Source organism: Rhinatrema bivittatum, chromosome 17 (genome assembly GCF_901001135.1).
Source record: "Rhinatrema bivittatum chromosome 17, aRhiBiv1.1, whole genome shotgun sequence".
NCBI classification, from domain to species: domain Eukaryota; kingdom Metazoa; phylum Chordata; class Amphibia; order Gymnophiona; family Rhinatrematidae; genus Rhinatrema; species Rhinatrema bivittatum.
The window spans coordinates 6,600,778-6,614,804 of NC_042631.1; the positions used below are offsets into that span (position 1 = coordinate 6,600,778).

Consider the following 14,027-nt stretch of genomic DNA (forward strand, 5'->3'; position numbering starts at 1 on the left):
CTGAAACCGAGGAAGTGTGTATAGTGCTAATGAGTAGCACATGGTACCTGAGGCGTGCTGGAGGTGAAATATAACAAATACTAGATTTGGGAAATAAATCAGCAAAGAAAAATATGTATTTTTTTCACTCCTTCTCTGGTTCCTGCTGTTCAATGAAGGGAGGATGCTGACCAGCTGGAGAGCAGTTGGTACCTCCAGACAGCTTTCCGTTAGGTGCACCCAAAATGCAGTTGCTTTATGAAGGCTGGATTTACATGTCAAACTTTACCCAGGGCTGAAGCTTTCATTAGGAACCCTAGGAAGCCACTTAGAGCGCCAACATTTTGGGGATGGCAAAATCCTGCCAGCACAAGGTCCAGAGGGGTGCTGTGCCCAAGCCAATACCAAACAAGGGAGCACAGTGCTGGAGCCACTGCTACTACAAGAAAGAGCACTGCGCTACTGCAGGAGGGAGCACTGCACTGGAGCCACTGATACTGCAGGAGGACCACTGTGCTGGAGCTACTGCTACTATAGGAGGGAGCACTGTGCTGGAGCTACTGCTACGGCAGGAGGGAGCACTGTGCTGGAGCTACTGCTACTGCAGGAGGGAGCACTGAGCTGGAGCCACTGCTACTGCAGGAGGGAGCACTGTGCTGGAGCAACTGCTACTATAGGAGGGAGCACTGTGCTGGAGCCACTGCTACTGCAGGAGGGAGCACTGTGCTGGAGCTACTGCTACTGCAGGAGGGAGCACTGAGCTGGAGCCACTGCTACTGCAGGAGGGAGCACTGTGTTGGAGCCACTGCTACTGCAGGAGGGAGCACTGAGCTGGAGCAACTGCTACTATAGGAGGGAGCACTGTGCTGGAGCCACTGCTACTGCAGGAGGGAGCACTGTGCTGGAGCTACTGCTACTGCAGGAGGGAGCACTGTGCTGGAGCAACTGCTACTATAGGAGGGAGCACTGTGCTGGAGCCACTGCTACTGCAGGAGGGAGCACTGTGCTGGAGCTAATGCTACTGCAGGAGGGAGCACTGAGCTGGAGCCACTGCTACTGCAGGAGGGAGCACTGTGTTGGAGCCACTGCTACTGCAGGAGGGAGCACTGAGCTGGAGCCACTGCTACTGCAGGAGGGAGCTCTCTGTTGGAACCACTGCTATTATAGGCGGGAGCACTGTGCTGGAGCCACTGCTACTGCAGGAGGGAGCACTGTGCTAGAGCTTCTACAAATAGGTAAGCTGGGGGAGAGAGATGCATGACTGAAGGTTCACCTAGGGCACCAAATATGCTTGCACTAGCCCTGACTTTACTTGATAGATTCTGCTGCTCTGTAAACTTTTCAAGGCAGAAACTGCTGATTTCTTTCAACATAAAATGCCCATGTTTTGCAAGCATGAAACGTGGCTGCAGAAAATGTCTGGCTAGGATGGACTGCTGCTTTCATTTAACTGGTTAAAAAGTACAAGTGCAAATCAATTTTAGCACACAAAAGATTGCACAGTCACATCAAGGGTGAACAGACTCATGCTTCTAAATCAACCCTTGAAAAGCACTGTAGTAAATAAGGCAAACAGATCTTTCAAATGAACGGACACCACACAGATATTAATTGACTCAACTCAGTGCCAGAAGTCTGCCTTTCTGACTAAACAATGCATTGCACAGAATTAGATTTCATTATTTCTATATATTTACAGCAAATCTTAATCTGCACAGATATGGTACCCAATCAAAATTATTATAGCTGATACATTGCATCGTAAAGCAAAAAATTGATTATGTCTGTTTCTTTAGAAAAGAAATTCACCTTTTGAAACCAAAATTAAATAGCTTCTGCACATACAGTAAAAGGTCCTGATAACTCCAATCGAATAGGAATGAAATAAACATTAAAATGGACACATAAGTTATCACCTCATGCCTTGTGAAATTATTTATGCTAAAATGGATCAAAATGCAAATTCTAATAAACAAAATTGCTACCATTACATATTAATATTAATCAAGCCTAAACCCACAAACATTAAAAAAATAACTGCACTGAATGCATTAATAATTATCCACAAATATAGTCGAATTGTTTCCACAGTGTAAATGAATAGTTTTTGCTGTCTCCTTTCACTTAATCCCAAAGCAATCAAAAGTAAAACAGAGGACAGAGCAGTTCAATAAAAGTGAAAAGTTCCGCGCTGCAGTAAACAGCGCACTTCCAGCATTTGTATTCCGCAAACACAAATGCTTTTCTCTGTGCATATTTGCTAACACTGGATAAAGGACAGAACGCTAGTCCTTTTCACCTCTGTTCTGTAAAAAAGCAAAGCTGTGCAAAACTTCACAGGAGTAAAGTTCTGCAAGAGATAACGAAACATTCCTCAGGCCGGCCCAAATATCTTTCTTTGCAGGCAATACGAGAAAATGTATGCAGCTCAGGAACTGCGCAGAACTGCTAATAAGGTTCTGATTTCAAGTACTTTTCACTAGAAACTTGGGCAAGCTCCCATCACCTCAAAAGGAAACTGTGCCAAGACAATGGTAACTGGCTGCTAACGTTCTGTAATTCCCTCCTATTGCGAGTATTTAGAGGCTGCTTTCAAATGATTTTTGACAAGCATTTGAAGACAAATGGTGAGGAAAAGGAATTGGATCAAATTAATTATTTTGCAGGCCAAAGAAAAAAAGGACACTATTAAAACATGAAATCGACTTGAAATTCAGGACAGCTATCTAGTGCCAGCCTGTTACAAAGCTGCCATCAAATTACGGCAACAACATAATCCTTTATGTCATAAACTTTGCTAAGATTATTTACAAAAAACGTTGCTCTATTGTAAGTACAGAGTGATACGTCATTGAGACCAATGCATGGCTGCATTGTTTTTAATTGTGTGGAACCCTTTATTAGGTTTATTTCAAACAACTTTGGATCCCCCTATCTATGAGGTTTGAACATTATATTAAACTGCCTGACCAAAGGAACCAACAAAACAGTACACTCAGCACCTGAACATGAACATATCAAGAACTGCTGAAATATTTCTTCAGGCCTTGTCATCCCTTAGCATAAATCTCCTCACACAGCTGTAAACCTTATTATATCGCAGATATTAGCCTAAAGCAGGCCATGTGTTCTGATGTCAGGCCCATATTAAACACATCACCTGGAGTACTCCGCATCGCGTACCGGATGCTCTATCAATGCTCTCCAATGAAACTATCAGAATTCACTGTTCTTTCTCTGGGCTTTAACGCCCACCCTGAAAGAGATTTTCAGGCCAATTTTCAGGCCTTACAGCATCCCTCCAGAAGACTTACATACCAAACCAATCCAAACAGGTTGCTGCATTCAAAATTACATGGCCTCAAGAGATTCTAAAGAATATTCCTTATCTAGGGAACCACCCACATTGGTTTCTGTGTCTACCGTGAACCCCTGGTTTTTCAATGCAATATGTGCATTCATAAACTTTTGGAGATATTTGGATGTGTACAACCAGTGGTGTTTTAACACATCCTCCATTTCATAGCATTTGGACTGCCTGGCATTCATTTTTCGGAAACGCCGAAATAGTTTGTTTCCAGACTCGTTCCCTTCACTTGCCCAAGCACCAATGGAACCATCTCTTTCGATGATCTCAGGAACATGAGCTAGAGTTTTGTGAAAGTAATTTGTGATTTTGCCCCTATATCTGTACTTAAACTTGGTAGACAGCAGCTCAGCAAATCGGTGTGAATTAAAGGTGTATTGGCAGAGCAATTCTGGGCATTCTTTGGAAGGGCAAGTTGATCGCCACACTGGCTTCATTTTAAGGTAAAAGTCCATGAGTTCTCTGAGTGCATCTTGCCTTTCCTCAGAAGGTACCAACTCGCAAACAGCTTCCACCATTTCTTTGGACATTAGTTTTCTGGCAAAATTACCATTCATCCTCATTACTGGCCTCAGATTCATCTTCTTTCTGAGGTGCTTGTCAAGAACTGCCTGCCACCTCTGCCTTTCTTCTTTTGTTGGAGTAGGGTTCTTGAAAACTTCCCCTATCTCAAGCTGGAATATCTTGTAAAACTCAGCTGCGTTACCAATATCACAGTGTAACGCATCAATGGAAGGCAGGGTTTCGATGAACGGCTTGGCAGAAATGCCTTTCACTCTATCCCGTAGTTCATCCACAGACTCATGGTGCGGGTTTGACCTCCATGTTTCATAGCGCTCCAAGTTTTCAGCATGGCTCCTTGTTATAGAGTGAAGGACCAAGTTCTGAGAAGCTTCAAGACGTGTTGCATCACAGAGGGTACAAATAAAAATGGACCCAGAAGCTTCAAGGCCTTCTACTTCACGGATGAGTTTTTCATCATATCCTGTACCCCTGAATACAAATTTGAAAGACCTGAGTATGCCTCCAATTTCAAGCATCAGTTTGCTGTGTTTCATTGCCTCTCTTTCTGCAATGACAGGGCTCAAGATAACTGTCAGTGTCTCATGGTCAGATTCATCAGCAAGCATAAGGCACAATGGCTTGCAACATAGCTCTGAATTAGGTTTACTTTCTTCAAAAATTCTCACATTCTCATTATTATGAGTAATAAGGATGTTCATGATAGTGAAGGAAAATCGAATTGCCTTTTCCGGGACAGGTGGCCCATTTCCATGCTTCTCACTAACATCTCCCATCCCATCGCAAGACTCTTTCACCACTACAGTGAATGGGCCACTTAGGTAGTCATCCAGGTCTTTGGATTTCAAGCCTTCCAATAGCAACTCTTCCATGTCCTTTATAGCAGAAACCAAGGCAGCATCATATCTAAATCTTTTGGCAATTGTGTCTACAGGATAGTCATCAACAGACAATGCTAGTCCTGATAGTCCATCTAGGATTCCAACCTCTGTATTAGTAGAAACATTTTTTAGAGGAGGTTTCCATTCAAATGGGTGATAACCTGGCAAGAGAGCCTTTTCTGCATTTCGAAGGGCATGCAGTGGTTGAAAGATCTGCCTCCCAGTTGTAGCTTTTACAGTCCTGTACATTTTATGGTACTGGCTACAGCTGAGAAAGGTGTTAACTCGTATTGCAAGGCATACAGCTGGATGGAGCCCTGCTCCTCTGCCTTGCATGATGGCTTCCAATTCATCTGCTTGCCTGTGTTCATTGTGAGCTCTCAAGGCAAGAAGAAACAATGTCAAGCACACGGACTTGACATCCCCTTCTTCTTCTTTGTCAGCAAAAGCTTTCACTTGATGTTTGAGTTCTCTCAGACGATGTTTCTGTGCTCTTCTAGTCAAGGAGAGCAAGTGTTGTCTAGGACGTCCACCTTTATTGAAGTGTGCATATGCTTTTTTGCCTTTTGTTTCCTTGTGGGCAGAGATATGATTAACATATTTGCCTAATGGGACTTCTTCATCACACTCTTTGATGGTGCATTTCAACACCAGTGAGCTGAGGATATTCAGGAAGGATTTCACTGGACTCACCAGGTCAGTTGAAAAGCAAGGATATCTACAAGAAGGACAATAGCTACCCATAACCTTTAGGCATTTGAGGATGCATATTCTGCAGAATAAATGCTTGCATGTTGTCTGCACTGGATCAGTTAGGATATGTTCACAAACTTGGCAAGAGATTGACTTAATAAAATCTACAGGATAATCTACCACAAGAAGTTTTGTACTGAGGTGTATGTTCCTGCAGTTGGCAATCTTCTGAATAAGTGCCTTATTGTTTTTTACCTGGGGTTTGCTCTTTTTGACTTTCTTTTTCTTAATTTGTTCAGCGCCTGTCTTAAACCTTTTGCCCAACTGTGAATTTGTTTGAAGTTGATTTTTTCTTTTGACACCACGACGGACTGAAGTGCAAACACTGCATGTCACTGAATGTGGCTGCCACTCTACAGTATCATTTCTTGGAAAATACACCTCACATGGGGCATTGCTAAACTTCTGGTGGATGATGCTCCAGCAGTTGTGGCAAAAGTGTGTCGGATGGATGGTATCCATATCTCCTCTGACATCAATCTTGAAAACCTTTGTTATAAGATCTGGCCAAGAGGTCGCTTTTTTTTCCTTTTTTCGTAGAATCCTTTGTGTCTCTTCATCTACTGGACCATGCACAGGGTAGCTTCGGTTCTGTGGATCACTTTTAAGGGAAATGCCACATATACGGCAAAGTTGTTGAAGATTTACTGTGTGAGTATCATCATTCTCCATCATTTTCAGGTCTACAGGATTGATATCATTTTTTTCATGCTCATGTGGTTGGGTTCTTAAATCTGTAGATGAAGGCAGAGGGTTTTCCAAACTTTGAACTGCTGCCTGCAGCTTAACCACAGATGCTTTCACCAAAGAAGGTTCTTCTGCGTCAACTTTATTCTTTGCTTGAAGGTCTTCTGAAGATGTCTTTTCAAAAGATCTTACTCTGAATAGTTTGAACTTCCATTCTGAAAATTTAGTGTATGGGTGCTGGATTTCCGAGGGCATGCTACGCCACGGAATACTCAATAAAGGATTTTCCATTGTCTCAGGTACTGTACACCTAGAATAAAAGTGAATATTTTAGGTAAGTGAAATATTAAAAAATAAAATATAATGCTATCACATGAAAATACACAGTGCAATCAAATCTTTACTGTGACTATCTCAGAAAGGTTGATACTTAGTCAAAATCAATCACAACATGGAAGCATAAATGGGGGGTTTTCCCCATCAGATCTACAAGTGAGGTACTAATAAAAAAAAATTAATGTTATTCTCCTTGCATCACCAACTTGGAGAACAGAGCAGTTCAGCAGCAGAAGACCTACTGTTGGAGATTGCTGTTAATATTAAGAGCGATGAAACCACTGGACAAAATCAGGCTATGTTAAATTGCATTAATGTAATCTAGTGAAAATACAAATGGGTCCCAATTTACTCCATTTTCCCCCCATTCTATGGTTTGTAAGTTCAGCAAAGATGAGATGGAAGTCATGTCAGGACATATTAATGCTCTTCCATTTTCCTCTCTGAGTAATACTAAGCTGGATGGCTGAAAACATTCCTCTGCCATATTTAATCCTTAAATTACAAGTAAGCCATTGCATGCTCTAATTGAAAAGGAAATATACTGTATATTTCCGGTATTTTAAACACAATGGCTATTGTACATATCTACAAACAGGAATGACATTTTCTTTCCAAAATGTAAGATGATAACCATTTCAACTCAAGAAAAGACTAGGATAATAAACCAGGATTTGTAGTGGTATGCCTGAAATGAACTCTTTCTGGGGTAAGAAAAATGTACAGCCCCCCCACCCACATTAAAGAAGTTACCAACTAAAATCCCTGAAATCTGCAGACCTGGCAGAGGAAATGGTGGAACAGGATTTGTCTATCTCAGGGCTACCAAAACCTGTCCTGGTTTTCAGAATTTCCACAATTGAATATGCATGAGATTAATTTACATATATTCGGAACCCAGGTTTGGGTGGTTGCAAAAAAGATTTCAGTACAGAGAGACTGCACAGCCCAGGCAAACGGCTCAGGTTTATTCATTTCTTTAGTACAAAGGGGCACCACACCCGCAGCTCCTGAGGTGCTTTGTGCTTGCCTAGGGTCCATCACCCTCTCCTTCCTGCTTTCTTACATTTTCATGCCAAGATAACTCTACTTATTACAAGCAATTTGTTTTGCAGGTAAAGGTTTTTTTCATACAAAGCTTTAGAACTGAATACTGTTTCCAAGATAAGAAAAAATGTTTTTCAAAGTAAGATTTTTTTTTTTTTTTTACTGAAAATACATTTTCTCCAAGGTTAGCAACCAAGTAAAAATGTAGCATAGTTGCAAATAATACCCTTTATTGGATTAACATACTATATTTATGACTATGAATTGGGTTAGGCCAGTGGAGAGATCTGACCAACAATTTGATCACTGATCTTTATTTAAGCGGATTTAGCCAAGTTTGCACAGAGTTTATTTATTTATTTATTAGGTTTTATATACCATCACTAGGGATCCATCGTCACGGTTTACAACAAAAATAGAATACATCACAATTAACCTAAAAATAAACTTAATTCAAATCTAAAACATATCTAAAAGGAAAAACCTAAAATTCCTTATCAACATCATAAAACTATCAAATACAATTCATTACATAAAACAATAGTAACAACATATACTGTCAGCCTGTTCCTGCACCTTTAAGCAGCTGCTGGGTGCCCTTTCAGGCTGGCAGCCCTGCCTAGTGGGAAATCTAAGCTCTGGATGCCACCTAGCCTCATGTTCCTAGGAGTAATCTTCTGTCAGCACAAAGGGTATTGTTTGAAGTTTTATTTATTTATTTATTTATTTATTTATTTAAAAACTTTTCTATACCGTCGCTAAGTTATATACCATCGCAGCGGTTTACAAATAGGCACATAGACTAAGGTTAGTAAATCTAGGATATCGTACATTCTAACAGGTGCCAATAAAGTTCGGTTACAATTTCATAAATAAAATCATTATTTGAGTAATGTTGGTCAAGTCCAGGTATATTATTGAGTTACTATCTCTTTGAGATATTACTTCTTAAATGTAGGCTTGAGTAAATTCATTCTCATCTGCATTACTCTGTACTTTCATTCTCTACCCTCCAGACTCTTTAGTGAAGGCTTTTTTAAAGAGCCATGTTTTTAAATTTTTCTTAAAAGGTTTGAGATTATTCTGTAATCTGAGTTCAGGGGGCATCGTGTTCCATCTTATAAGAAGGTAGGCACAGCTGCAGCAGCGATCGGCCCTGAACTGTGAAATTCAGTGCCTCTCTCCGTTAGGCTGGGGGGGATTATGCAATTTTTAGAAAGGTTGGCTATTCCCCAGTTTGGATGGGGGCAGTCAGATGGGTTTAGTCTGTTTTTCCCCAGGAATGTGGCTGCTCAGAGTCAGGATGTCTTAGGATATTGTATTAGTTATTTATTTTATTGTTTTCTTAAATATTATAGTGGTTTGTTTATTGTTGGAAACTGTTCCGGTCAGTCTGGTACTGGGTGAACAGTATATACAAAATCTGAAAGAAAGAAATAAAACCAGGCCTGCATTTGCCCCAGTTTTCCTGCCTCACTGGCCAGTGGAACAGTAGGTTTTCAGGATATTCCCAATGAATGTGCATGCAGTTGAAGTAGTGCATGCAAGATGATTCTGTGTACATCCATTGCAGATATTCTAAAAAGCCGGCTGGCTGGGGATCCACTGACAGGTTTGGGAACCACTGTACTAAACCACACCTCCTCCTCTTTCAATCAGAAATGCAAAATAAGTTTAAATATCTATCAGCACAGCTCCAAGAAGAAAAGTGCCTCGCCTCCCACAGTACTGTTCACAGACAGACGGCAGGCTCACCACATCTCACAAGTATTTCTGAAGAGGGCATAGGGCAATGGAAGACCTGTTTTGTTGTTTTTAAACCATCAACTACTATTAAAGTGGTTTCAAACTATGGAATGGTGATGTGGTTTGCAAACAGTCCCTTTGCAACGTTTCTTCTCTAGCAGACAACATTTTCTATTCTTTCTTTGATTTTTAAAACGCAATATTTCATTTCAAGCCATCTTAGATACATTTTCTCACACATCTAGGCCAAACAAAAGAAAAGCAGGACGAACAACTGAAGCTGCTCAAATACATTGTCAGGGACATTTGAATAAGTTGATCGGGAGGCTGTACTGACCTGTCCCCACCTTCAGATCAGAGCCCAGGGCTTGGAGGAGTTGCTGAATTACTGCCACACCAGAAGACAACAATCTCTCTCGCTGTCTTTCGGCTTCTCTGTTTTGGAAAGCCAGCTGTGCTGTTATTTATCTGGTCACCCATCTCCCTCCCAAGAAGCACTCCAGTAACCCACAAGTTACTGGCACCCGCCAGCCAATCAGCGAGCGCAGCCCAGCCACCCACCGAATTGCACCTGTCTGCAGCCTGCACAATGACAAACTGCTCCATATACCCAAGCGGCAGCCACTGCTCTCCCCAGTGACATGCACAAGGAGTGAAGAGAGCCCCCATTACCTAACAGCCAGACTCTCCTGAGCTCCCGTTTCAGCATCGTGCTGAATTTAATTAGAGCTTGCACACATAGTGGGAATTTCTAATAGCCCACATTCAGGGAAATATCTGCCAAGGCCTGATATCCTGCATTCACGTTAATGAGGGTAACACACACATTATTTAGTGAATTAAATCTATTGGAAATAATGGGGCTCACGGTAATTAATGCGAGCATTAACCCAGGGTAATAGTAGCACAGGTTAAATGATTGTGTGCATCGTGTGAGTTATTTCTGGCCCACGTATAATGCACCAGTTCAGAAAGCCTAATAACCTGTGTCGATTCCCTTTCAAAAGAAGCAAGTGCAAAATATGCACACTAAGGGGTAATTTAGTAAAAACCCACATAGATTACTTGGCAAATATGCAGAGAAGTTACTCCAGTTTTCAAAGGGAAAACACACACACCTTCCCTTAGGAAAATAAATTACCCTGCCAAAGCTACACACACACAATTACACCTGCTGAACTGTGCTCAGAAAGGTTTTTTGGAAATTTTAGACACCTGCTTTTGAAAATGCCAAAGTGTGCGTGTAATTGCAAATCCCTCTCCCGGGAATGCCTCCGCTCAGTCCAGAGGAACTTGCACATGCATAGGACGTGTGCATCACTTTACCTGCACATCGGGCGGGCCCTGTGAAAATGACCCTCTGAAAGCAGCTGCTATCAAGCGGGGGCATAATGGCCCGGGTGCTTCTGAAAATCCCACCCTCAGGAACAGCTCTATTTACACACAGCACATTACAGGACAGTTTTCAGGCAGGTCAGGTTATCGATTTACCCTTCTAAATGGCTAAGGATGAACCCAGTGCTCTAAGCTCATGGGCAGCAGGATCCCATTAATGGATATTGCACTATTTATTACCTCTAGTATTTGCTTCCTCTCTTTCCCTGCTCTGTCTGGCTATTCTATAAGCCTCTTGGTACCGCTGTCCATGGCTTAGCACATAACAAGTCCTCATGTGCTGATACCTGCAGTAGCTCTATGTAGTACATGTGTGCGTAGGAAGGAGGGGGATTATTATTACTGCTATGCATCTGGGAGCAAAGGAAGTGATTCCAGGGCGTCTGGGAAGGCCAGAAAGTTAAACTGCAAACCTTAGAGTATATCATACACGGCTTTCCCTTTGAGTAGTTCTCCCATTATAGATCACGTGCACATGCAGAAACTCCTGCATTCTTGAGATGTACTCCAGCGTTTAGGAGCCAAGAAATGTGACAGGCTAGTGCGTTACAACACAGTAGGATTATCATAGGATTAAATGAGAGACAAGATGATGTCAACAAGCCAATGTTTGCTGTAAATGGGGTTTCTTATAACGTTGTCAGTATTACTAATATAATATTCACAATACCAGAAAATTCCCGACTGGATAAAATTGTATTTATTAAAATGTAATAATCCACCTTTCATTAAGGCAGAGTACAAGAAAAAGAATACAATCAACACCCTCCTGAGCTCTTCGCCCCTAGAACAGCTTTTAAACTAGAACAAAGGGGAAAGCTGACAGTTGCTCAGCAGCGCATGGTTTGGATGGAGGTATTTTCAAAGGATACTAATGAAGCATTAGAGTTAGGGCATCCCAACAGAGAGGTTCCAGTAATAAGAAAAGTAGTCCATGTGCCTATAAGTAAAGAATCATCTGAGCCTAAAGGATTCCAAATTATCCCTATCAACTGAAAAGCAAGTTGTTAATAAAACAAAAAACACACTTTGAAATGTCTGTATGCCAATGCAAGAAGTCTAAGAAGTAAGATGGGAGAGTTGGAGTGTATAGCAGTGAATGGTGGAAAGAGTCTCACCAATGGGACAGTGCTATACCGGGGTACAAATTATATCGCAATGATAGAGTGGAACAAATTAGTGGCAAGATAGCGCTTTATGTCTGGGATGGCAGAGTCCAGCAGGATAAAGATCCTGCATGAGACTAAATGCACAATTGAATCTTTATGGTAGAAATCCCTTGTGTGTTGGGGAAGAGTATAGTGATAGGAGTATGCTACAATCCACCTAGCCAAAATGATGAGCTGGACAGTGAAATGCTAAGAGAAATTAGGGAAGTTAACCAAGTTGGCAGTGCGGTAATAATGGAAGAGTTCAATTACCCCAGTATTGACTGGGTAAATGTAACATCAGGAGATACTAGAGATAAAGTTCCTGGATGGAATAAATGACTGCTCTCATGAAGCAATTGGTTCAGGAAGCGACGAGAGGGAGCCATTTTAGATCTAATTCTCAGGAGCATAGGATTTGTTGAGAATGATAACAGTGGTGGGGCCGTTTGGTAATAGTGATCATAACATGATCAAATTTGAATTAATGACTGGAAGGGGGGCAGTAAGCAAATCCACGGCTCTAGCACTAAACTTTCAAAAGGCAAACTTTGACAAAATGAGAAAAATATTTAAAAAAAACTGAAAGATGCAGCTACAAAGGTTAAGAGTGTACAACAGGCATGGATATTGTATAAAAATACCATCTTAGAAACGCAGTTCAGATGTATTCCATGCATTAAGAAAGGTGGAAGGAAAATCAAACGATTGCTGGCATGGTTAAAAAGTGAAGTGAAAGAGGCTATTTTAGCCAAAAGATCTTCCTTCAAAAAGTGGAAGGATCCATCTGAAGAAAATAGGAAAAAGCATAAGCATTAGCAAGTTAAATATAAACCATTGATAAGACAGGCTAAGAAAGAATTTGAAAAGAAGCTGACTGTACAGGCAAAAACTCATAATAAAAAGTTTTCAAAATATATTTGAAGCAGGAAGCCTGTTAGAGAGTTGGTTGGATCGAGGGGTTAAAGGAGCACTTAAGGAAGATAAGGCTATCGTGGAAAAACTAAAGGAATTATTTGCTTCGGTGTTTATGGATGATGAGGATGTTGGGGAGATACCCGTTCTGGAGATGGTTTTTAAGGGTGATGATTCAGATGAACTGAAACAAATCACGGTGAACCTGGAAGATGTAGTAAGCCAGACTGACAAATTGAAGAATAGTAAATCACCTGGACCGGATGGTATACACCCCAGGGTTCCAAAAGAACTAAAAAATGAAATTGCAGACCTATTACAAGTAATTTGTAGCCTCTCATTAAAATCATACATTATACCTGGAGACTGGAAGGTGGCCAATGTAACCCTAATATTTAAAAAGGGCTCCAGAGATGATCTGGGAAACTATAGACTGGTGAGCCTGACTTCACTCCCAGGAAACATTGCTGAAACCATTACAAAGAACAGAATCACAGAACATATAGAAAGACACGGTTGAATGGAACACAGCCAGCATGGATTTACCATAGGGAAGTCTTGCCTCACAAATCTGCTACAATTTTTTTTTTTGAAGGGGTGAATAAACATGTGTATGTAGGTGAACCAGTAGATTTGGTATATTTGCATTTTCAGAAGGTGTTTGACCAAGTTTGTCATGAGAGGCTTCTAAGAAAGCTAAAAAGACATGGGATAGGAGGTGATGCCCTTTTGTGGAATGCAAACTGATTAAAAGACAGGAAACAGAGAGTAAAATTAAATGGTCAGTTTTCACAGTGGATAAAGGTAAACGGTGGAGTGCCTCAGGGATCTGTATTTGGGACCGGTGCTTTTTAATATATTTATAAATGATCTGGAAAGGGGTACGAGTGAGATGATCAGATTTGAGGATGACACAAAATTATGCAGAGTAGTAAAATCTCAAGTGGATTGTGATGAATTGCAAGAGGACCTTGCGAGACTGAAGACTGGGCTTCGAAATGGCAGATGAAATTTAACATGGACAAGTGCAAAGTGATGCATATAGGGAAAAATAACCCTTGCTGTAGTTACACTATGTTAAGTTCTATCATAGGAGTTACCACCTAGGAAAGAGATCTAGGCGTCATAGTGGACATTGAAAGCGATGACTCAGTGTGCTATGGCAGTCAAAAAAGCAAGCAGAATATTAGGAATTATTAGGAAGGGAATGATGAATCGCACCTTGAATACTGGTGCAATTCTGGTTGCTGC

General features: G+C 41.2%; 1 protein-coding gene across 1 annotated transcript; it reads right to left on the minus strand.

Annotated features, from left to right (window-relative positions):
* Positions 1-3,330: 3,330 nt before the first annotated feature.
* On the minus strand, positions 3,331-6,444 carry RAG1 (recombination activating 1). Its single transcript, XM_029583079.1, has one exon. It carries the CDS (start codon positions 6,442-6,444, stop codon positions 3,331-3,333), a length of 3,114 nt encoding a protein of 1,037 aa, XP_029438939.1.
* Positions 6,445-14,027: the final 7,583 nt, after the last annotated feature.